At 38.7% G+C, this 26983-nt stretch overlaps 1 protein-coding gene across 1 annotated transcript in view; it reads right to left on the reverse strand.

The window, feature by feature from the left end:
* LOC111568629 (corticotropin-releasing factor receptor 2) overlaps positions 1–26435 on the reverse strand; it is a 42527-nt gene extending 16092 nt beyond the window's left edge. The window contains exons 1-4 of the mRNA XM_023270356.3: positions 26215–26435; positions 25959–26078; positions 2813–2898; positions 1644–1750 (exon numbers count right to left, since the gene is read on the reverse strand). Coding sequence (XP_023126124.1) covers positions 1644–1750; positions 2813–2898; positions 25959–26078; positions 26215–26335 — 434 coding nt within the window. The 5' untranslated portion in view covers positions 26336–26435. The remainder of the gene's footprint in view (positions 1–1643; positions 1751–2812; positions 2899–25958; positions 26079–26214) is intronic.
* Positions 26436–26983: the final 548 nt, after the last annotated feature.

Genomic DNA, 26983 nt, shown 5'->3' on the forward strand with positions numbered 1-26983 from the left:
AAACTACAGTACATCTTATTGAGTCATTGTTTGCTAACTTATTGGCACTGATGCTGTTCATCAGTTTTTGGGCAGTCGCGTCACTTCAGAATGAGGCTCCAGTAGTTCGTGCTAATAGTCTGTAAAAATGTGACATCGAGCTATTTTAAACCGATCAGTTGTTTTTTATCACGACTCAAAGTATTTCAAATGTGCTGTTAGTTTGTATTTACTCATAGCTGTACAGACAATTATTACCAGATTACATATAAAATCAACCAAATCTACAAAAACTTCCTACGTGACCCTCTCAGAATCAGCAGATACAAGGTGCAGGCCCTTTAAGTACCAGAAGTCATAATCTAAATTCAAGTCTTGCATTTGAAGAGCATGTTTTTTTTTTCTAAAACCAGCTTTTGGAGCTGATATCTGTTTTCTGACAATAAACAAGATGAGCCAGGTATCAAAATGTCAGTAAATATGAGACCTTTCCCTTACTTGAACTTGTTTTGATCAACCAGCTATCCCACATGGTGATATCATCCAAGATCATATCATCATAATGCAGTTTTCTCCAGTGAATTATTAGAAAACAGAAACACATCCAGGGTGTCAATGACTGATTCCATGACTGTCATAATATAATGTCATAAGCATTAAACTGGTGCAGTTTCACCATTGAAACCATGATATCGATGCTCAAAGCTGATCATATAAAAAAATGTGCTGAACAAAAATGAGATTTTTTTCTTCAGATTGGCACCTAATGTCAATGTAAAATTGATGTGAGTGCAGTTTTCAGCAGAGCTCACATTGTTTTTCAGCCTTGAAAAATTCCATGTGACTCTCTTCTTTACATATGAAGTTGCGAGGGCTCAACAATGCTGAAAAAAGCAAGTTTTGCACATTACATATACTAAAGGTATCAGCTGATCCTGAGGTGGGCAGGAGGGAGGCACTGATCAAATGACGCTTTAATATTGAGAAAAATTCTAAGCACCAAAGAAACAGGCATCCATGTGAAATGTAAGTCAGAAGAGAAAAATATGTGCATCATGTCTGTATTCACATTTTAATCACTTGTGACTGGTGTTCATGAAAATTTTACTTGTTAAAAAAAATCGATACGATGGGTGCTCCACATTTAAAGAGCTGTTAAAAGTCTAATAGTTTCACTTATAGTTTTAACATTGACTTTTGGGTGCAGGTGTTGTTTTAAAAGCAATAGTCAATTGTAAGCAGTTACAGATTTTTTGTTAAAATCTGCTGAGATTTAATCTCAGAACAGCAACTATTTTGGGCTTTAACCTGAAAAAAAATCAGTATTTGCTTTCAGAAACCCACGCCACTCACACCTCAGTACACAGAGCAGCTGAGGCTTTTTGGGATTTGCCCTGTTCTGTCATAACAGATGTAGGTGTGTGTGAGTGTGAGTTTATCTAAACCAGGACATGAAAAGAAGTACAACTGCCTAGAAGTACAAAGTGTTGGGAAATACACAATAGGCCTTTCTGAAGCCGCGCTGGGCTGCAGAGATCTATTCAGCTGACATAAGCGAGTTAATGATATGCAGTCTGAGGATATGACATGAATTTCACTGATTGTCTTCTATGTGGTCTCATGAATACAGGACACTTTTAGATAGGTACTATTTCTGTACTTGCCTTAAGCACAAGAAGAGAATGAAGGCCACGACAAGGGCTCCCACAGAGATACAGTGGCCTAAGTAGTTGATGATCAGCGCTATTTTATAATGCGTTGGATATTTCCTCTGAAAAGATACCACATGAATAACGTCTTTAATGTTACAGCTGGATAATAGAACAGAGAGAAACGGTTAGAAATGGTTAGATATACATCAATAATTCAAAAGGACCTATCTAATGTATGGCCAGCAGCTGCTTTTACTTGCATATTTTGTATTCTAATACATATTCAGTGAACTAATGGCTCATCACAATTAATTATATACTTAGGTCATGACAACCGCTTCTGTACAACAATTAAGAGGCAGAGGCATGCAGAGGGTTTTCAAGATTAGCTCTTACTTTACCAATGCATGTAAATTCTGGTCTGTAATGGAGCAGTCAGTAACAGATTCTGTGCTTGGATGAGATTGTAAAACATACATTTTCCTTGGGCTGCAATCACATAATGTAAAAGATTTTTAATTTATTTTCAATTGTCTCAAGCTGTTTGTAGTTTAAGGCACCAGCATTAACAACACAACAACACCCAGCATACTTGACATGGAAAGACAGTGATAACAATAAGATATCAATGTGTGTGTAATTGGGCTGTTTCTACATCTTTTCAGCTGCTTCTTGCTTATGTTCTCCGTCTATCAAGGCGTCATTGTTCTGAAGTTTAGTTAAAATGAGAGAAAGCAAATCAAGAAAGCAAATGGCATTGACATACTTCAGTTGTCTTAGCTTAAAATTATCTGAGAAAATAGAACAAGATCCAGAAATACACATAACCAGGAGACATGATGTGGAGCAATCAGGCCAAATCTCATTACATACAGTACAGCAGTCTTACAGTTGGACCTCAGGCTTTGCTTAAAGGGACACAGACAAGATTGTATTTATGCATTTGTCATCAGGAAACAAATGCTTAGTTTAACTGTGTGTTAAACTGCCGTTTGTATTAAAGAATTGCAGTTTGATCCGCGTTCAGCGCTATAAAAATAACACATTTTCAGCTCTGAAAGCGATTTCTCTGTGTGGGATTAGGGTAATAATAACAGACTGTGTTGAGCATTTATCTGGGATGGTGAACGGAAAGCTGACAATGAAGGGCAGCAGGATTGCTCCTGCATCACCACACTAACCTTCTCCTCTAGAATGGGTTCACAATTGGAGTAATTGCTCTTCAACGCCCATGTCCCATTGTCCATGCATTCTCTGTAAGCGCTTCCTGCAAGAAAAGAGTTATGAACACCATTGAAAAAACAGAGAAATTGTAGCATTGTTACAGACATTGCTAATGTTTTAAAACACAAGTTGAGTTTTAAAGACTATAAAATCTGCATTCAGCGCTGCCTTCAGCTGCGTCAGTGCCGGTGTGAGCCAGTAATTTGTTGTGGCAATGTTATAGTGAAGTGTTTGCCAAGTGGGTAAGCTAAACATCCATGTTATTTCTTTAGAGCTCAGTACAAAGTTGAGCACTATCTGTCTGACTCAAACACAGAATACCAATTCTGCAATACAAATTCTTATTCACGGGAGGGAAATGCAAAGCCTCTTACTCTGCCAGTTTATTTGCATATCTTTAAAACCCTGCTTTCTACAATCAACTTTGAACTGAATTTTTCATTTTGAAGTTCCTGTGTACATTCAGCAAGCGCTCCATCTCTTTAACACGGAAAAATGTATAAAGAGTTGGGTGGAAACATAGCAGTAATAAATATGTAAATGTTATTTTCTTCTTTTTTCTTGGCTGGCACTTAAGGTGATCATTTGAACCACCGTACTGTCAAGTTACACTTAATTCATTTAGGTCTTTTTCATCTTGTGAATGAAAACTCCTATTCTGCCTCTGTCGCTGCCAGCACTTTCATTGATTTACTGTGTTTTCAAAAAGCATTAAAAAATAATAGCTTTACTGCTCTTAATTTTTCAAGCCAAGGCTTCTAGTGTGTATCAGATATTCAACTTTAAAGAAATGCCTCTCAGATTAACATGAACTCACTGTATGAATAGTTTAATTCCAAGTAATAAATCTGTTAAACTTGTGCTTTAGTTGATTCATTTTAAAAGGTGCTACAAGAGTAGAATTACTTTCCCACTTATAATAATTAGTCCTCTGCCTAAGTGGAAGTATGATGTCTAGATTACCCAAAAACAGCCAAACTAGCTTTCATGAAAGTTGGTAGAGAAGTGGACTGTGTTCAAAGGAAGGATACGTTCAGTTTTGGTGCAAATTGCGATCACCTTCTTTAAAACTGGGACATTGGTCTTGGCAAGGGACTGCACTCTTCAATTGCACCGCTAGATATTGTTATTATTAATAAATGATCAAATCATATTTCCTGCGAGCAGCTGAGCCCTGAAGCCACTGTGATCTTTTTCTAAAAGCATGAATGGATGAATGGATAAATATGTTTCCCAGTGTTCAGAAAGTTGCATAATGCTTTTCCTCACCTTGAGGATTAACGGTTTGGACAAATCTCACACAACCTCAGACTGTAATGTTCATACTTATCATTCTGAATCAAAATATTCTTGTAAACAGCAAAACAATATGGCAAAAACTTTTGCCATGGTGGCAGCAGCAGAGTAATATCCTTAGCATTCACATTACTGTTATATAATGTGACATTTTGTTGTTTGAGAGCAGAGAGCAGAAAACTGCTTGTGGCAGCCAGAAATAAATAAGGAGGGAAAAAATAAGCACACTTGACGATTTTCATTTGACTTATGGCAACACAATCTGTCTCGTGATTTTTTGAGCTGTTCATGAAGTTAAATCCCAATTCTCAGCTGTTTGAGCCAGAAGAGTTTGCACAAGCAAAAGATAAATCAAAGTCAGTTTAGTCACTTTAGTGTTTAAATGAGTGTATGCCCCAAGACACAGACGGCCAATTGTAATCCATTTGAAAACACAATGTACAAGGTCTAAAAACTGCCTCAACATGTTCAAACTGATCAGATGGCATCCACAGAATCCCTGTGCAGTTAAAGGCAGCCTTAATAGGACAGATAACTCTAATGCTTTGATTTTCAAGGCAAATCAACCTGGAGAACCAGGCTCTATTTTATGTTTGTACCATCAGTAAGGACATCAAGAGAGGCAGGGCTGCTTCTCACTTCATAATAGTGATAAATTGCATTCATTGATGCATTGATTGCAGTGAACACCAAGTGACAGGAGAAAGAAGAATTGCTTGTACAATTGCAGGGAATTCAATACAAAAATCAGCGAAGTCTTGACTCAAGTCTATGGTAATCTGAAGAGCCGAAGGTCTTTTTTTAGCTGCAGTTCTTTAGGACTTTTGTTTACAAAGTTGGATAAAAATTTGAAGCCACTGCAGTCTACCATAATGATTACACCATAGATAATTAGTTGAATTGTGAGTTATTTGTCACAACAACAGACTTAACCAAAGGGATTCACATTTTGTTGTTGATGGATATTATTGGAATTAGCAACAGCAGATATCTTGGATAACTGTTTAAGGTATTTTCTCTGGATTTATCAACACAGCTTCTCATCTGACGGTTTACTAGAAAGTGAAAAACCTACTGACAAGCATTTATTTACATATTATAAACATATAACTGTATTATTATTAAATTGAGAGGATAAATGTTGATTTTTGCAAGTCAGCAGTGCCACAAATTACATTGTAGATTCCCATTGAAGGTATTGAAACTATGAATGAACACATATGGAATTATGTAATAAACAAAAAAGTGTGAAATAAGTCAAAACATGTTTTATATTTCAGATTCTTCAAAATAGCCACCCTTTGCTTTGATTACTGCTTTGCACACTCTTGGCGTTCTCTCCGTGAGCTTCATGAGGTAGTGGAAAGAGTAGCTATTTTGAAGAATCTGAAATATAAAACATGTTTTGACTTATTCATAGTTTTTTAGTCTTCAGTGAGAATCTACAATGTAAATAGTCATGAAAACATTAAATGATGGCTTTTATATATATATATATATATATATATATATATATATATATATATATATATATATATATATATATATATATATACATATATATATATATATATATAATATTATATTATATTATATTGTTTGGTGTTTAAACAATAAAATGCACTGGGAATGTAGAACACGCAGGTGTGTGCTGTTCTGAGGATTTCCATTGAGTGACCCAAAAGTGCATTTTCGATTTGGTATTTCTCTTCAGCATGCCTGAAATAATTCAGACATCTTCACGACAAATAAGCAGGATGCATCTGCTCTTTCTTAAGTTGTTTACAGCATACCAAGCAGAAGTTTCCCTGTAACTGATCTGGGGAATAGAGCTGGTGTGATCAATATGATGACAGCAAATGAATTTTGGCATTCTTAAAGTCATCAGTAGCAGCTAAAATTAGTAAAAGTGAACATTTCTGCAACATCTGAGGTAAGCACCCAGCCAGTTAGACACACTTATATATCCACTACCATTCAAAAGTTTGGGGTCACCTAGGCAATTTCAAGGTTTCCATGAAAGCTCACACTTTCATTCATGTGCAAACATAATTCCACAAAGGTTTTCTAATCATCAATTAGCCTTTCAACACCATTAGCTAACAATGTAGCATTAGAACAAAGGAGTGAACCCCTATGTAGATATTCCATTAAAAGTCAGCTGTTTCCAGCTAGAATAGTCATTTACCACATTAATAACGTCAAGACTGTATTTCTGATTCATTTCATGTTATCTTCATTGAAAAAAACAGTTTTTCTTTCAAAAATAAGGACATTTCTAAGTGGCTCCAAACTTTTTGAATGGTAGTACGTCTATATATATATATATATATATATATATATATATATATATATATATATATATATATATATATATATATATATATATATATACACCTTTAAATACTTAATGCTAATAATACAGCGCCAGAACAAAGCTATTTCCAGATAAAGGTCTCAGTCTCTTCAGGCAATTATCAGACTGTGTTTGTGAAATAAGCAGTGATGGTGCAGGAGCAGAGGGAAGGGAGCAGGTCGTGAGGTTTGCCCCTGTGAGCGATTCCACTGAGGCAGGACTAATTCAAAGCACTGGTGCAGGCAGTGCACATCCCTGACTAACCATCTGCACACTGAGCATGATAAGGCTATTCTCAGTGCAGTTTCACTGTATTATATTGTTATTGTATTCACACTGTTAAAATAAAATCACTTAATGACTCATTCCAAGTTTAGGTGAGGAACAAAGCTGCCATGTGAGGTGCTAACAATGCTGTAAACAGCCCAGCACTGACCACACTCCACTGGTGTAAAGACGCATTCGAAGATGGAAGAAGAAATGTGCAATTCCCAACTTATTCTGTGCCAACATTGCCCACCTCTACTGCCAGCCACTGTGCCAACTTTCCTGCTTTTCTTGGATGCACAAATTTACACTTGCACACAAACACCACATGATTGCTCATGGATTTTAAAAGTGGAAGGTTGTTTGTTGAGAGAAATGAGGAAAGCTTTGAATTTAATTTGAGTTTTGGTTGGACTGTTTGTTCATAAGTGGCAGATTAGAGGATCTAAAACATTGAAGATGAAGTTACCTGTTGTGAAATAAATCTGTAAATTCTCAGAAGTAATCTGAAAAACAAACCAGACAGTCTGTCTTCATTGCTGCTAAACTTGACCTGTTTCTTTCAGCGGATTGTTGCTGCGCTACGCCAACCGTGAGGCATATAACACAACAGGAACATTACAGTACAACATTTTTCACTTAAAGGTTGTGTAAGCTTGACTTTCCCCTTCTGGTATTTGATTGTTCTCTGATTTAGCTTGTCATCTTGACTATTTTTAGTTGTGTGTTACTTTTGTGCCAGGAGGCTGGTTTCCTGAGGGAGGGGCTCAAACAAAAGAGAAAAAATATGACATGACTGCTACACCTCCTCAAAGGACCAAGCTGCTGCTTATCACAGATTACCCACTTGTTTCAGTTCTTTGGTGAAATAGCCAGTAAAACTACAGTTTTTTGTCTGGATGAATTTCAAACTGTAGTAAAGATAGAAGGCTGTAATATCTCAATATTGAGCGATCAAAGCAGCTGATGTGAACCACACACCAGTGCCACTGATGGCAGTGTTTCCTTCAAGCCATAGGAAATGTAATTAAATCTAATTTCACCAGATAGGGACATAAAGAACTAAACTGTACCATAAAATAGGAATCGCAAAGTCCATTGCAGTGTCATACTTCATTTATGCAGCAGAAACTGGAGCAAAACTGCCATATTTACATACACCTATGTTAGTAGGCACAAGAAAGCAGGAAGGTAGAAAATTAAGAGGATAGAGCAGTGATAAATTATTTAACCACAACGTCAAAGTGAATCATATTTCCAGATAAGCAGGAATAAGATGTGCTCCCCAAAAGCTTTGTAACTCAAGAAGCTCTTAAAAGAGTGCCTCCTACTGAACCTGACCAGGGAGGAACCATCTGTCCGTCACGTCTAAAACACATCTGTAGCTGACATTATTTCTCCACCAAGGAATGTGTGACGATCGGTGTACATTTGTGTGTCTGTCTGTCTGTCAGCAACATTACTCAAAAACAGATTAACAGATTTGGATGAAATTTTCAGGGAAGGTCAGAAATGACACAAGGACCAAGTGATTAGATTTTGGCAGTGATGCGGCTTATAGTCTGGATCCAGGGATTTGTTAAAGATTTCTGTATCATTGCGAGATAGCAGCAAGGCGTCACTGTAACTATGACAACAAGTGAACACTACGTCAGCTGCCTGCTGATGATCACATGATTGTGATCCTACTACAAATCGACCGCTGTGGAGTTATCGGGACTTATCCGTCAGAAATGACACAAGAAACAATTGATTAAATTGTGGGGGTGCTTCCAAGTAACATTATTTCCCACCACCTGTTATATACATAATGTACACATGCATAACACGCCTGTGCTCAACGCAAAGTCATTTTGTTTGTGAGCACATCTATATTAAATGGCCACATTCTATGGTGATTTCTGATCATCAGTAACTAATAAACAAATGCTGCATTTCTGACGATGGGGGGGGTGAATAGCCTTGGTGGAGTACTGCACTCTCTGAGTGCTTTTCTAGATAAGACTCTGATTGAGCTGACCAGCTGTGGATCTCATAGCTTGAAGTCTGTCAAGATGGACTCTCTCAAGATCTTGCAGATCAGCAGCTGCATGGCTTATTTCTCACCTCAAACGTAATATGAGCAAAAGTTTCTAAACCAGTCGCTATGTTGTAAATTCATTGTTAAAAACTGTTGAAGAGCACCTGTCAATCATCCACTGTGACATTGCCTAGTTGTACACATATAAATCATCCAATGTTGCGAAGCGGCACAAACTCACATCCAAAAACAGCCCTGTGGACATGTACCATTACACGCTGCTCACACGCCTGCTGTAGTCACTTTGATTATAATAGAAGCATAGAGTCGCAGCATCCACTGCACATATACAGTCCACATACATGCAGTGGAGCCATTGATTGTGGCTTTTTTCCTCATGCCCAGTAATGAATCATAAAGGAAAGCTTTAACCAGCATCTGTAAAACGCTTGTGAATGTCTGTTTGCAAGTCTTAGGGGGAACAACTATGTATGTGCAAAATAAGAAAAATTACCTTTTTATTTTTACTTGAGGCAGTGTCAGCTGGGGTGAAAACAGTCTGAAAATAAAAAAAGAACTATTTGGGCACGTGGACTTAGAAGTGAGCTAACCAGACATCTCTACACTCCTCCTAATCTCTGCTTCAGACTAACACTCAGTGCAATTGTCTTGTTTTTAACCTTTCATAAAAATACGATATGGCAGGTTCTGCTGCACTGAATTTAATTCCATCCAGACTGCCTATTATGAGGCCAGTGGAGTGCAACGATAAATCAGTGGAATCCCTTTTTAAAACTATTTTTCTCACTGAAGAATTCCAAGTGTGGTCATCTTTGTGATGCTTCAATCTACAATTTGTGACATGTTCTTTAGAGCTACTTGCGTTCCGCATTCACTTGAGTGAGTCAGGTAGCCATAAGAAGCTACAAATGTCATGTACACTCTTACTGTAAGAGCTGTCTCAGGAAATATGTGTAGAAACTCCTGTTAAAAAAATACTGTTAGCTTCTAATATCCAAGAAAAATCTCATGAAACTTAGGCCTGATCTTGTTTTATATCATCTCATGAAATTAATATGGCTTTCAATTTGAATTGAATTCATACAAAACAAAACTTCTATCCCTCCTTACTGAAAGTCATAATCTGTCTTGATTACTTTTTCAGTAAAAGACAGTAATGGAGAGTATGTCTCCCAGATAATATGATTTCAACCATTTAACTTAGCTCTTCTTTGAGCTGAGACTTCAGTGGGAAGTACTGAATCTTTGACATTAGTCTGGAGCTGTTTTATATTAATGTAGGTTTTTGGGTTATGCTTTTTACTCAGTCAGAATGGTTCCATTTTCAGGCCAACATCTCGTCTTCAAGTCTATTCTTTTTTCTGTTTTGAATGTGTGTCAGTGACTGACCTTGCTGTTTTTCATTTATATGTGAAAGTGTCCTTTTCAAAGGGCAAATCTTTTTTTTCCCCTTTTCCTCGCGTGTCTCCTTTAAAGAAATGCTCTCGATGATATATGAGCCCAAAACACCAAACAGGATATTTGTGACTGACTGACTTAGACAGAATTTAACCACACATGAAAGTAGGAAGAAAGTAGAATGAAAAGTGAAACTGAGAGATGATCTCTGCCTCCATTTTCCAAAAATCATGTATTTCCAACCCATATGACCTGTGGTTCAGATCATAAAAAATTAGTCTCCAGTTAGGCCTACCTGACACAAATAAAATGTCAGTGTGACCGCACCGATATGCAACTGTTCCTAAGACCTTGATTGACCCAAATTTGATTAAATACAACATGACAGCTACACACTTAAAAAAAATAATACTGTGCCATTCTTGTCACATTCATTCCGTTACACATCGTCTCAGAGCTGCTAATCCTTTTCAAAGCAAAACAGTGTCCCTGACTCTCTGGCATCATCAGCACATGCTGTGACTGGATCACATTAAACAAATCTCTGGGTGGTTCATTATGAGTTGATACTGAAAACCCAAACCTGGTTAGATCACAAGTCACACATACATCACAAAGTAGAAATGATTCTGGTTGTTTTCAATTACTATTAAAGCTGTATTTTATCACTGTTGCTGCAACATGAAATACATTCTATAAGCTCAGAAATCAAACACATATTTAACAAGAAAAGCACTCAGAGCGCTGTACTCCACTACGGCTGTTCATTTCCCATATGGCATTGTCAGAAATGTGCCATTTTTTTTTTTTTTTTTAGAAATGCAGCATTTGTTTATTAGTTATTGATGATCAGAAATTACGGCACTATGTGGCCATTTAATATAGATGTACCCACAAACAAAATGACCTCACGCTGAGCACAGGCGTGTGTTATGCATGTTTACGTTATGAAAGGATACCAACTCGCGTGACCTAAACATGCAGCGGGGATTGATGGGACTCAGACTCGGTCCATTTGTAGTAGGACTGCAATCACATGATCATCAGCAGACAGCTGATGTAGTGATCACTTGTAGTCCTACTTACAGTGACACCTTGCTGCTATCTCGCAATAATACAGAAACCTTTAACAAATCTGTGGATCCAGACTATAAGCCGCATCACTGCCAAAATTTAATCACTTGGTCCTTGTGTTGTTTCTAACCTTCCCTGAAAATTTCATCCAAATCTGTTAGTTTGTTTTGACAAACAGACAGACAAACAGATGGACAGACAGACAAACCAACGACAAGCCAAGGCTCCGCCTCCTTGGTGGAGTAACAAACTGGACTAAATATTTCTATTCTATAATCAGACACCTGCATTAATTCACTTCACACTAATGATGTCAATGATAAGAGCAGCCATAGGGTAAAACTCGAAAGGAAGACACGCCTCTTTCTCTGTCAGATAAAGTTGTTCCGCATAGAAGCTTCTGCAGAAATGTTCCTGGTTCCTGGTTTATTTCTGCAGACAAAATTAGTCACCCACTTTCACTGAAGATGCCTCTGTTAGTTTAAAATATGCAGTATCTTGTGAGCATAACTAATGTGGGCACAGCTTTTAGTTGGATAACAAAAAAAGATATAGTTTGTACTAAAGCCAGCAACACAGAAGGTGGTATTTAGTGCAAGAAATCTGCCGGAGTAGAAAATCCCACTGCAGCTTCAATGTTTTCTCAGGGTGACTGTGAGCCTCAGTGTCATGCTTTTCCTCCTACACCTGACAATTGTGGTGGCAATAGGAGATGTGGCTATAAAAAAAGCTGTGCTGGGTTTAAAGAGAGAAAATTCCCAGCATGACTGCGTCCTAGAACAGCCTCATGGACCACCTAACCTCAAAAGCACTGGTGGACCTCCACTGAGCCAATCAACAAAAGACACATGAGGTTAGTCTGAAAGCTTTGGCATAGAGAGTTGCTCACCCAAGCAGCAGCTGGCTCACTACGTCATCCATGCTGCATACACAGTGCAGGAACATGTTACACTGCAAACTGACAAAAATAAATTAAAAATCTAACTTGTATACTTTTAACATCGACTTAGGAGAGCAGAGGCTTCCCACCTGGAGTTTGGACCCCCACAGTGTGTTGTGAAATGAATTTTAGGGGTCATGAGATATTCCTGGAACAAGAAAATCAGAAGTCTGCCACAAAGAGTGATATATATCTATATATATATATATATATATATATATATATATATATATATATATATATATATATATATATATATATATATATATATATACTTACTATCATTCAAAAGTTTAGGCACACCTTCTCATTTGATGTTTTGATTACTGCTTTCCACATTCTAGTCATTCTCTCCATTAGCTTCATAAGGTAGTCACCTGAAATGGTTTTCCAACAGTCTTGAAGGAGATGCTGAGCACTTGTTGGCCCTTTTGCTTTCACTCTGTGGTCCATCTCATCCCAAACCATCTGGATTGGGTTTAGGTCAGGTGACTGTGGAGGCCAGGTCATCTGACGCAGCACTCCATCACTCTCCTTCTTCATCAAATAGTCCTTACACAGCCTGGAGGTGTGTTTGGGATCATTGTCCTGTTGAAAGATAAATAATGATCCAACTAAACGCAAACCAGATGTGATGGCATGTCGCTGCAAGACGCTGTGGTAGCCATGCTGGTTCAGTGTGCCTTCAATTTTGAATGAATCCCCAACATTATCACCAGCAAACCATCCCCACACCATCACACCTCCTCCTCCATGCTTCATGGTGGGAACCATGCATGTAGAGACCATCCGTTCACCTTTTCTGTGTCACACAAAGACACAGCGAGTAGAACCAAAGACCTCAAATTTGGACTCATCAGACCAAAGCACAGATTTCCATTATTTCCATTCTAATGTCTATTCCTTGTGTTTCTTGGCCCAAACAAATCTCTTCTGCTTCTTGTTTTTCCTTAGTAGTGGTTTCTTAGCAGATGTTTGATCATATAGGCCTGACTGGTGCAGTCTCCTTTGAACATTTATCTGGGCTCTAATCTCAGGTGCTGTTAACTTGCCATTTCTGAGGCTGGTGACTCGGATGAACTTATGCTGAGCAGCAGAGGTGACTCTTGGTCTTCCTTTCCTGGGGAGGTCCTCATGTGAGACAGTTTCATCGTAGCGCTTGATGGTTTTTGCGACTGCACTTGAGGATACATTCAAAGTTTTTGATGACTGACTGACCTTTAGTTCTTAAACTAATGATGGACTGTCTTTTTTTTTTATTTATTTATTTTTACTGAGCCGATTGTTTCTTGCCATAATATGGATTCTAACAGTTGTCAGACAGGGCTATCAACTGTGTATCAACCTGACTTCTGTACAACACAACTGATGGTCCCAACCCCATTAAGAAGGTAAGAAATTCTACAAATGAACCTTGACAAGGCACACCTGTGAAGTGAAAACTATTTCAGGAGACTACATCATGAAGCTCATGGAGAGAATGCCAAGAGTGTGCAAAGCAGTAATCAAAGCAAAGGATTGCTACTTTGAGGAATCTAAAATATAAAACATGTTTTGACTTAATTCACACTTTTTGTTTACCATATAATTCCATAGGAGTTCATTCATAGTTTTGATGCTTTCAGTGAGAATCTACAATGCAAATAGTCATGAAAATGAAGAAGATCCATTAAATGAGAAGGTGTGTCCAAACTTTTAACTGAGAATGTATATTTTTTAACCGGTCCCTGGCCTCCTGTCATTTTGCAAGATCAGCCCCTGAGCAAAGAAAGCTTAGTATCCATGCAGTAGGAACTTTGTCTTGTTAGTAAAGGCCAGTCTGTTTCCAATTAAATTGATTGGAGCAGTAATTTTGTCAAAAAGTGTTCTCCCAAGTGTAATTAGGTGTTATTGATATTTTTCCTCCTTGTCAATAGGTTAAAATGTATTCTACAAATTAACCTGCACTCCGGAGGATTGCTCGGTACCCTGACATTTAAAATCAGCTTCTAAGAGATCAATAAAATAACTGGATGAACAAATAGGATACTTATTTTGACTGTGTGGGCTGTTACACATCATAGTGTAGACAGCAGCGTATTATATTTTCTGAGAAGCTTGGAACAAACAAGCTGCCTGTGTGACTCGGTGAGCTGGTCAGGGGACACTGTTTTCAAAGACAAACCACAGACTGTGGATGTAATTATGGCACAAAGAATATCTCCTTCAGTTTTTAGGCCAGATTTAAAGACACCTTGGAGTAGGACATCTGCAGACAACTGCAGGTTACTAAACATCTCTCTGAGATCTCTTTCTCTCTCTCTGCTGAGGATATTTTATTTTTATGTCTCTTAACATACGAATTCTACAGACGGGATTGAAGAATTATAAATCCCCATTAAGGGAGGGAGGGAGGGAGAGAGAGAAATCTATGATTGGCACTCTTATTTTAAATTAGATGGTTCATTGATTTCCAGAAATTAACTAATGAGAAGGATGTATGTACGTGACATAAGTATTAATATCTTACTTGCTTATGCCCTCTGGCATTGTTTATCCATTAGAGACATTTATATATCAGGAAATCCCCTCTAGCAAAACATCACTGAAGCTGAGATGAATATGTTAGTTGTTATGTCTGAGTATTTTAAAGAAGAGAATTTAAAGTAGCAGGACGGCAGCTTTTCTCAGTTGAACTTGAAGGAAGGGGGCAGGTTTGTTTGGGCTTCAGAGCCAGTCGGCTGGAACAGCTGAACATATGCAAGAAGGCAAATAGAGAGAGACAACAGCATACAAACACTATTATTCCTCCAAGTGAAGATTTTCTTTTGTTTTTCTGAACTGAATACGCACATTCAGAAAGTTGGCATAAAATTAAGTATATGATCACCATATTTTTTAGCCAAATGATATTTATGAATAGCTGTTTATTCCTTAAATAATAATCTAAGTACTACATCTGCAAACAGACATATTCACTATAACACTGGAACCAGGCTAAGCAGAAGTTATAATGTCTGCATTTATCATATTAGTTTAGAGTTCTATCTTGCTTGCTAGTTTGGATGTGTGTGTAAATTTTGTCAGAATCCACGTAGAAGATGCTTCAGATGGTGGCACTATAACAGAAAAGCAAGAGACGGGGATCTTGAAGATGTATGAATGCCACGGCAACAATTGCAATGCAACAACTGATTATCATATGCTAGCAGGTCAGTACACTAATCTAAGTTAACAAGTTGCTGAGAAATTGGACTAAATTACCAAATCGCCATATGGTCATAAGTGCAAGAATTTTATCTAGATTGACAGACTGCCTGAATCGCTCTGTTCATTTGGACTATTTGGTTGAACAAACAGAGATTCGGATAAAAGTAGAATTTATAGCTTCACTGCACATGTCTTAAGAATCACACCACGAACAATTGCTATGAAAAAGAGAGTGGGTAGTTGTCAGTCTATCTCCTCCTGTTTAGCAGGGAACATGAATCTCTCTTTAAAGGCCTTGAGTAATGACCAGTGAAGCAGACAGGCCAACAGAGCCTGAGGAAGAGATGCTGTGCAATCTTTTGCTCACAGCTGCGTCTCTTAAGCTTTCCTGTTTCTCTCCATGCCCTCGTGACATATTAGGTACAACTACAGAGGCAAACATTCGACTGCATGTTTGCTGTCAAACTCTCACCCCTCACAGCCATACTGAAGTCACTTGCTGAGAGAAAATGAGCAAAAGGCCAGGTGCTAAGTCTGTAGCCTTCAGCGAAACCAACACGCAAACAAATATGGAGGATAGCATCAGAAAAGCATGCACATATTGTCATACTTCATAAGCACTTTATCCTACTCAAGTTTATAGTTGGTCACTGCAAAAACAATAAGCCCTTTTCAGTCTATTATTATTAAAATCAAAGAATTCATTTGTATTGGGTCTATATCGTTTGACTTTACACCTAATCTCATTTTTCACTACCAAAATTAGGTGTTTTTTTTTTTAAGGAAACACTGTTGGATAGGACTTGTGATGTACAGCAGAGAAGCCTCTTAAAGGCTAAAATACCTAGTTATGATTAGAGAGGGTCATGGTTTTGGTAAAATATTACCAAAATCTCAACTTCCTGTCTTGTACTTCAAGTCAAGTAAGCATTCTGGTGTTTAACAGTGGTTCCTTGTCCAATCTTAACCAGCGGTTCAAGTTGATTGAAACGGAGTAGAAGACAATCAACCTATTTTGTCCAAGGCATAATCAAACTTCCATCCTCAAGTATGAAAATATGTAGATGTCAGCATATAGAAAAAACAAATTAACACCTTCAAAGTTTTTTCATGCATTTTAGTTGTATTATGAATCAAAGGTGTTATAAAAATGGCATATACAGGCCTCATGACTATAGATTTACTATATAATTACTAATAATAGTTAGGGATTAGTATCAGTGTCCATGCTGCAGAAACATTCTGCAAGCAGTCACAACCCTTTCATGTAATATACTGTGCTGCACATATCATTTTTACAATTACCACTGTTTTTTGCACTACAATATTTGCACTACGTGGTGGCCCCCACCACCTGCTGCTACTGGTCACTTTATTCACTTAGTCACTTTTTTGTTGTACAGTGTACTTAGTTGTTAGTTTTTATTATAGTAGATGTTAGCTTTTATTATAGTATTTACTTTATCTTTATCTTTATTTTTATCTTTATTTTTATCTCTACTATTTGTTAAATGTTTAATGTAGCAGCATTGCACCGAGTCAAATTCCTCGTTTGTGAACCTCATGAACAATGGCAATAAAACTCATTCTGATTCTGATTCTGATTCTGATTCATTGACCAGCCGCAACATTTAAACCAGCGACAGGTGACGTAAATAACAACGATCGTCTCAGCACAGAAGCGACTAAAATGGGTTTGCTCCGTAAGGCAACCAAAGGGCCTCTCTGTTTAGTGGTATGACTGAACCCAACAGACTCTGGAGTCACTGCTACTTAGTGTCCAAACAGGTGAGGTGGTTTGGGCATCAGGATGCCTCTTGGATACCTTATTTTGGAATTGTTTCAGGGAGGAGACCCTGGTGTAAATCAAGACGTTCCTGAAGGAATTGCATAGCTTATTATCACTTTGGAATAGAAAAACTGGAAAACGTCGCTGGGGACACACTTGTAATTGTAAAAAAATGGATGGGTGGATTTCACAACAATGGCATGTTCTGCTGGGAAAACTTGGGTCCTGTCATTCATCCAGATGTTAGTTTTACATGTGTCACCCACCAAAACATTGTTGCAGATCAAGGACACTCGCAAAATACAATCAAGCGTCTGTGAGATGCGACAGAACAAGTTCGGTACATGGAAGCAACCCACAGGATCCACTGAGGTCGCATGTTTATGCCCCAGTAGGTCAGAGCTGTTGTGGTAGCAAGGGTACCTAGACAATATTAGCCAGGTGAGTTCAACGTTGTGGCAGCTGGATATACAAGACTTCTGTTCCTTGACTTTAGACACCAGGGCAGTGTTTTATCTCAGACAACAAAAGCAAAGAAAAGTTTCATGGAGGTGAAGGAAAAAGATGGATATACATGCTAGCCTTACTAGGCACTAATTCTTGCTTATCTGCATGCACAATTATAAATATGAAGTACCTTTGGTTAAGAATAAAAACTGGCTGAAAGTGAAAACACAGGCAACAGTCATGAACAAGAGGCACATTCATCTCCAGAGACAAAGACAATGAGAAAGATGCAAGGTTTGATGACAACATTACATGTGCGTTCACGGCACAACAGTAGACTAAGTAGTATCCGACTGAGAAAACTGCTACCTTTCTTCATAGGTACTGAGATTTTAAGGCTTCCTTAACAAGCCAGCTGTTCCATCCTTAGTTTTGATGTGTAAAACTGCCATTTTGCGATGGAGTCGGGAGGAGAGGGTGGAAAAATGAGGTGAGGGTGCCCCAGGAGCTCCAGCAACTCATTATTATAGGCTCTTAGTCCCTGCTGCAGTGGCTATGGATTGATCCCATAGCAAGATGGTGTTGGTTCCCCTTTTATTTCCCCGCCTTTCCTGTCTCTAATCAACTGCACTGCAATAAAGGCTCAAAATACCCCAAAAACAATCAAAAAGGAGGAAGGTAAGACACAGACTCATCTACCGTAACACACCTCCCATAGGAGTGTAGTTTTTTGGAAATAAAGATGGCAATCGAGTGTCATTTGGAGCTCAAAATGAGATATTACGTTTGATATGATGAGATTAAAAAAAAAAAAAGTAGGAAGTAAATGAAGTGTGTAACAATTTTAATGGTGATATGAATCCTCAGGAAATAAGGCATAATGCTGGACAGATCAGTGATGAATGGTTAAGTGAGACAATCAGACTGGGACATGACAAACACCTCTTCCTTAGCTTCTGTTATTAACATAACAAGAAAACATCCAAAATAAAAACATGAAGAGCCCCCATGTCAACAATAGTGACCATCTAGATGTGTGAATTGTACGCTGGTGTAAAAATGTCAGTCCAGCTCTTGTACTGTAGTGTGATGCTTGGCCAGTAATAAGGAGGCTAGTGCTGATTGGACCCCCTCCAGTACTTGGTGTGCATTGGCTGGTGAAATGTTTGTTACACATTCTGACCGGAATTTGCTGACTGAATAACCTCTTAGCCAGCCTCACCGTGGAGAAGTGGATCAAAGGTTTCAAGGGGGTAGATTCACAGCAGGAGAGCTCTTTGACAGAGACCCGCAGTGCAGTCACTGGATTCAGCAGAGAAAAATAACACGAACTGTGGCAGCCAGAAGTGCATCGTCCTATGCATGAGAAACTACACATGGGAAGTCAATGGCATCAGTAGGACAAATGTCTAAAATAAGATGTTCTGTGGCTCGGAAATTTCCAAATCAATAAATGTAATTATAACTCCTCACCGTCTATATGCAAGCATTCACAAGCCCTTTTCACAGCTTTTTTTAAAAGGCAGAAATATTAGTTTCAGATTCTTGCATTTCTGGGGACATGATGGCTCACTGACCAGACTATGTGAAGCAGTGCTACACTCAATTAGACTATCATTAAATTTAAGAGGCAATCAGGGAGTCATTTGGTACTGTTGAAACTACCTCAAAAAATGGAAGAACATTTTTAAACTGTTTGTAAATATTTTTAATTTCTAAAAATCAGTGACACGGCCATAACTGTAAAGACTCCAGATTGCATTTTGAGATTTGTGCCCACAGGTCTGTCCTTCTGTGTTACCAGTGGCTCTTGAACAATCTCTGAAACTTTTCTTTGCATCTAAATTATTCCAACTATTGTGTCTTTATTTTAGAAAGAAATGGTTGTTTTGTGTAGGTGCTTTTTCAAACAGAATAGGAAAAAAAACAACAAAAACAGACATAGCATCCTTTTAAAGCATTATTGTGAAATGCTAGAGCAGCACAAAACTAACATTTTCATGTTTAATGATGATGCTCGTCTTTGTTTATTCATTGCTTTATTTCAGTGCCATGTTTGCCTCTGAAAGACGAGGTGAAGTTGCACAGACTCGTCTCTGATTTAAAATAAAGCGACAAGCTGTATCCCCGACGTGCGGCATTGCATTAGCTTCACTCTCCTCTCTGAATCTGATACGCGCTGTGGCACTGATATGTCTCAGACTTTATTAATCCTGATAAGGGAATCAATAAAGTTCTATCGTAGGGACAGCGATCTTGACTTTGAGTTGTGTTGACTAGAAAAGTACATTATGTGCTGACAAGTTGTCTCCTCTGTGACAATAAACAAAGATACACGAGTATAAAGTGAAGTTACCAAAAGAGGACTCATTTTTATTCATTATATAATTCTGGGGTGTACTCAACAGACAATGCACACAGGTTGCACAGAGATGATTTGAAATTGCAAAACTGACACCTCAGTATTGATATTATTCATCTATACCGCTGTGAACATCTTGTCTTGCCTGAGGCTCGACAGGACACACATCACGTGAAAGTGACAAAGCAGAAACATTGAATGACTTTAAACCACATCCAACAACACTTCTCCAACAGGGGTGATGTTCATTTCATGTCACCAGAGAGTGAAATAAAAGCATCACAAAAAAAGGACACATGAAGGTTTAAAAATGCATAAAGCTCTTAAGCCACTCTGCGCAGGCATTAATATTTAAAAGAATTTACAACCACTTACCTGAGCAAGACTGTGAAACTCTTAAATTTTTCTAAAAGATTTGCAACATTTTGCTGACATTAGACACAGTCAGCTGTTCAACTGAAAATACTACAGAAAACCTACAAGGTTTCACATACGATGCTGCATTTATACCATCCAGTGTTCAGCAGTGTTGTACTGGGAGTACAAAGCACAAGGTACTGCGTTTAAAATACAACAGTAGTCCATCCTGGGTCATACATTTCTAATGCACAGGCCAGTAGCATGAGATGTTCGGTCCAGAGACATTCCAGGCAAATGGAAGTGAATCTCATGTTAGTCTCACAGGCCAGCAACTGAATAAATTGCCAAAATGCGTGACTTAAAAACAGATCTCACTCAGCTTTGTTTTGCAAAACTGTGAGGTGTAGCTTCATATCAACTTATTTTTTCTTTCAGCCTCTCTGTGTTACTGCATTGTGTTAATTACCACCTGCTTGTGGGATTTTAGGGCGAGCTTCTATTCTTAGTCTGACCTATTTTGTGAGTTTAAATTTTTATTTATCCCCGACTTCATATGAGTTCTGCTAATGGGACCAAAATACTCCAATGACATGTCACTTTGTTGTAAAAACCTGTAGCATCTATCAATTATGCAATCAGGAGCTTTATAGCATTAATGGTTTCATGAGACCATCTTCTTGCACTACAGCGAACATGACATAATGCATTTTCTTTTTCAATAAGTGATGTCCTTGAAAGTTAACATTTAGGTTTCAATCAAATCAGTTTCATTCTTTATACAATGTTCTATCCATCCATCCATCCATCCATCATCTATACACCGCTTTCTGGCTGCACATGTCAGCATGGGATAGGTTTTGTCATCACCTAAGCCCATGAGGGTCTGCACAGAACCCTCCATAGACATCCACGTGCAGCCTAAAATTTTTGACTACACTTACTCTACACACTACCAGCGAGCAGAGTGTGCATGTGTCAGTAAAACAAACGATGATCAAGACAAATGCTTGTCTTGAGGAAAGGCTGTGTGAAGAGATGCACCATCATCCACATCTAGAATTAACTGATAAAAGAGCTGCAATTGAAGTGATTGCTGCAGAACTTTGGAGGTGCTTTGATCTGTACAGACCTTCCATTGACGGAGCCCAAACACAGTAAGAAGTTCAAAGTTCTCCAGAAATCCTGTGCTATGTATGTCCACTGTGCTCTACATGCCTTACTAATAATGGAATTGGCACCATGGTACAGACCAGTCTAAGTACCTGCTATAATCTGCAAGAATGCAAAGTCACAGCCAAACCATGGAAGACCTGTGTCTATTTCTGGGTTGATATGAGGGGCAATGTGACTGCAACGAAAAGAACTGCATGAGCGTCACCTTTCTGCTTTCAAAATCTACATCTGTCTGCTCTGAGGGATAGCAAAATCATGCATTTGACTTAACATAACAACATCTGAAGGCTCCAGAATAAAGAAAAGGCTTGTTACACTTCCTTGGTGAGTTAGTCTACTCTCATTTTTTTCTATATTCTGTACATTAAATACAAAGCTACTGCCCATGGATGCATGAGAAGAGGTGACGCAAAAGTTTAAAAAAACTTTTATGACTCAGTCAGAAGTCAGACATTGATTATACAACTGCCAGGAGCTTCTTAGTTTAACAAGCACAAGCTTTGCAGGCGAAGTGGCTTCCTGGGGTCCTGTTATGTTGAGGTTTCCAGACTAAGAATTGACTGCTGCCAGCCAAGACACAGTCTGATGCACAGCCCATTGTAAAATGAGCCAGGCAAGCTTTTTACCCCCAATCTGCGGCACAGACTGAGTTAAGCTAACTTTTGTATTGTTTTGTGTTTAGTGGACAGAGGTTCAAGTGGTAGAAATCTCCTCATCCAACTCTTGCCAAGAAACTGGATAAACATCTTTGTCAGGATGTCAGACTGGTCCTTCAAAATCAATCCTACCTCAGTGAACGCTGTAATACAACTTTCATCCACTTCATCCATTTAACTGTAGAAATGCTCAATGGCAAACAGAGGAGAAGTACAGATGTGAATGCTTGAAAATGTCCTATATGATTTAAAAATAAATTCAATTGCAAAAAATAAAAGAAATAAAACTACATAGCCTGCAGAACAGTTCCAGGAATATTGTGCAATTAGATCTGTTTTGATCTTTCAAAAGTACAAATTAAGGTTAAGCAGGTGGTGTTTAGATTGTCACACTCCAGTCCCATCAACTGCCTGCAAAGATTCCATGCTCATATGCATCACTGCCATAATTTGCACAGGATGTAATGCTCTATGACATGATCAAAATTGTGTTACATGACTCCATACAGTGAATTCTTCACAGCCTATTAGATTCCTGTGGGATTTCTGTGTTTTTGCACAACAACTCATCACAGAGAGTGAAATCGATCAAGTCTGCCACAACAAATTTATTGAGCCATGAGTCTACTCTTCCTCTACAGTTGGACTTGTGATAGGGCACACATGAAAGAAGGAAACAAGCCAAAAAGACTTATTGTCTTTTATGTTTTATGGCTGCAAATAGAAATTTTTCTTACATTCTCTTACTTCTGAAACTATATAATGTCAGTTAGTTTATGTAATTGGAAACACTAATGGGATCATAAAATAAAAGGATTTTTTTCCACAAACCACTGAAAACATTTAAGTATTCATAAGCTTTTACACACATGATACATAGCACAGATATGTAACAATTCAATGCTAGTCTCATTGCGCCATCCCATTCTGTAGTACATAATGCTGCACCACATTATCATTATGCTATAGGGACATAGAATTTCTTTAAATCAATCATAGCCGTCATGACCTCTACAAAACTTGGAATTGTCAGTGTGGTAAGTGGCTGCCTCGAGGTTATGTTGTTATTCCCCGTTGTGAAGGAAACAGTCACACACAGATCGTGGAAGTGTAGAGAATGGTGGCTGAAATCAGTGGTGGCTTATACCTGCATGCTACATCCGGTGAGTCACACTAAATCAACACTAATCTAGAGCCAGACGAGTGGAAAATTGACGCTTTTAATTACAAGAAATAAACCTGCACAGTCTGCCGTTAGAAAAACCTGCTTCTGTAATGAAATTATTCATTGACTTCAGTAGCAACAGCAAAAAAAAAATCTACCACTTTTTTTCATTTCACCCCTGATCTTCACTGTGCTCAGTAAGACAACTTAATTTCCCTAAATGACTTTATATTTGATTTGATTCATGCACTCATTTGTTCCAGTAAAACAGCAGTAGGCAATAGGAGAAGTACAGTTCTTCGTGCATTTATATTATAACCTCCTGCCCTTACAAAATCCCATTATACTCCAGTGCAGCTGGATGTTGCTAAAACATTCACATACTGCAATCGATATCTACAATTTAGCTGTAATATCTGATCCTCCGCCTGGAAAAAGTGTCATATTGATTGACGAGGGTGTGATGAAATGAAGGCATACATGAGAGGAGGTGCGTTGTCATGGCTATATGCTTCTCAGCCTGAGTCCATCAAACCACCATGCATACCTAACTAATATAAAGCACCAGCAGGGCAAAAGGTGAATCAATGCACTGAGAGGTGACTGGGCAAGCAGCAGAAGCAGTGTAGGTGTGTGTGGTGGAGGGTTAGTGGATGGTGACACTGCATGTGAGACTATCATAAACACCTGTGTCAGGTGAAAAAATCCAGCCGTGAACGTGAACTCTCATGTCCACTGAGTTACAGGAGGTAACATTTAGTGTTACTTTGGGAAACTGATGTATACTTTCTGACTGTGGCAATAATTTCATCAGGCTTATGATTAAAACAGGAGTTACATAATGTGACAGTGTTGGTGTTGTACAGAGTTGTATATGCTGTTCTCAGCTCTGAGCAAAACTTTTGGCTGATGCAGTTTGGCTCTTAAATAGCTCAGCCTGTTTTAACCATAGTGGGAGCTTCACTGGGTTACAGTGATCAGTATTGTTAAATTAAAAATTATAACAGTGGTCCGTTATATATTAAGCAAAGTGCAAAACTCCACAAACAGGGATTTCAAGCATTATTTGTTGGCATTTTTTGCCTTTATTGATAGTGACAGCCACAGAGAGGGGAGGACATGCAGCAAATCACCACAAGCTGTAATTGAAAAAACTGAGCCAGCGCTCCAGCCACCTATACATGCTCATCCAAGTGAGCTACAGGGGTGCAACACTAACAGTTATTTTGACAAGTCCTCCAGCCTGACAGATCATACACTCCCTTCAGTCTAAGTAGTGAGCAAAATAGCATAGTTTAGGCACAAAAACAATTTGTTTGCCCTGAAAGATCACAGAGAAACCAGAGGACAGTTGTCGTAATAGTTCCAATAATAAATACGTGCTTAAGATCAGCCTTCCATCGATCATCTACACACCACATAATGCTCATTAGAGTCACAGGGAGCTGGAGTCTATCCCAGCTTATTTAGGACAAAAGCAGGGGACACTCTGGACAGGTCACCAGTCTATCACAGGGATACACATAAAGACAAACAATCACACTCACACTACAAACAATTTAGAGTTACCAATTAACTTCAGCATGTTTATGGACTGTGGGAGGAAGCTGGAGAACCTGAAGAAAACCCACGCATGTACAGGGAGAAAACACAGACTCAATGCAGAAAGATCCCACTAACCACCAAGCCACCGTGCAGCCTGGTTAAGATCGTAAAAATGATTAAAAGTGTCACCAACTATCAGTGTTCTGAAACAAAACAACAGCCCCCTGTGTTGAGGTCCAGTGTTTCACTGACCCATCCATCCACCCCCACCTCCTTGAAATAGTACAGAACAGAACAGAACAATCACCTCACCTCCTCCCTTGTTCCTCCTATAACCCCTATGGCCTCTACAGTCACACAGTCATTGTGCTATGACAGTAACTACCAGCCGCTTGAACAAAGCACCTCTGAGGTTGCTTTTATACCGGAGGAGCCTCAGTTTTATTGCCAAAAATGTGTTTTTTTCTCCTTCTCTACTGTAGCTGCATTGCAATTCCAGTGCATTGTCACATCGAGTAAGTTATTTATAGATACAAACGAGATTCAAGCAATAAATAAAGCCAAGAACTGTCATCACATCACAAGCAGCCGAGGTTGAAATGACTTCAGTTGAATTTGTCCTTTAGTATTGCGTGAAGAGCACACATGCTCATACTGCTGCAGCTGCTCCAGTGACATGAGGTGTGATGATCACTGAGATCCACAGCCACTGCTGCTGTGGATCGGAACAGAAGGAGGGTCAACAGACCAAGAAGAGGGCTGAAAATTACTCACTGCAAATGAAAATTCATAGGCTAGTGACTGGGAGGTTATTGCAGATATGGATTAGTTAGTGGTTGCTTATAGCCTACTGAAGAGGCGCTTCCTATATGTTCACCTTTTTTTCATTATTAGAAATCTGGCAACACATTATAATGCACATTCGCTAAAGAGGCAGGTTACCTCTTTTTGCATAATTGCTTAAACAATTTTGAACAAAATTCTTCACCATAATTCTAATTAATACGTGTTACGAAACTTTTGCCAACGTGAGAAAATGTCTTACTGGTTGTGTTGTACTTCACTCCATTGATGTACTCCGGGCAGGGTCTCTCCACCATCCTGCCGCTGCTGCTGCGCGGCCAGCAGGTTCCAATCTCATCGGTGGTGGCATTGCAATATAAACCTTGTGTTAAAAAAACAAAAGAAAAGAAAAAAAGAAGTAAATAAAAATGCACCCGTCAATAGCTTCCCTTTTCCAAGACGCACCAAAACATCTTTCAAATACTGAACTAAATTTTACAACAGCAGTTCCATCTTACCGTCAGCGCTCAGCAATGACACTGAAGCGTTTTCCAAAAAAGTGTCCTGGAAAGCCTCTACCAAACTACAATTCACGTCCCCGAGCTCTCCAAAAATGATCTCGTAAATAGTAGCATCCATGGTGCGACTCGATTTCAGAGAATGAATTCAGGTCCGAGAGCAGGAGGAGGAGGAGGAGGAGGGCACCGTGCGCCCTGCGGTGTCTATGGGCATGTGAGGAAGAGCAACAGTACTGACAGGCGGAGAGCCCGGCGCTCCGTGTGGGAGCTCCGCTGACCAATCAGAGCCGAGGATCCGCTGCTCCGTCCGCATGAGAGACGGTCGACACGGACATGATCACATCACGGACTGTGTCACACTGACATTTCACACCTGCCACACCTGTGTCGTATTTCTGGCGACAAAGTCGGATTCAATCCAGTGACACAAAAAGTCTGAAGTATGTGTGAGAGATGCAGAATAGCATGTGCACATACCTGTTGATGGTTGATTTTGGATTTGTACTGAGAAATAAATGCAGCAGATCAGCTAATGACAAAAGCAAATAGCAGCAATGTGCAAAAAAAATGGTTCATTTTCAATTAGAAAATGTGTACAAAAATAATTCTTAACCCTCACATGCATAAGTGGGTCAAAAATGACCCGATGAGGTCGTTTTCTAACAATATCCTAATGAAAAGTTTTTATCACTTCATATTCCAGTTATTCCTCAAAAATATGTTTTTGATATATTCCATTTAAATTTTGAAGTTACCTTTTATACTTTTA

The sequence above is a fragment of the Amphiprion ocellaris genome, chromosome 10 (assembly GCF_022539595.1).
Source record: "Amphiprion ocellaris isolate individual 3 ecotype Okinawa chromosome 10, ASM2253959v1, whole genome shotgun sequence".
NCBI lineage: Eukaryota > Metazoa > Chordata > Actinopteri > Pomacentridae > Amphiprion > Amphiprion ocellaris.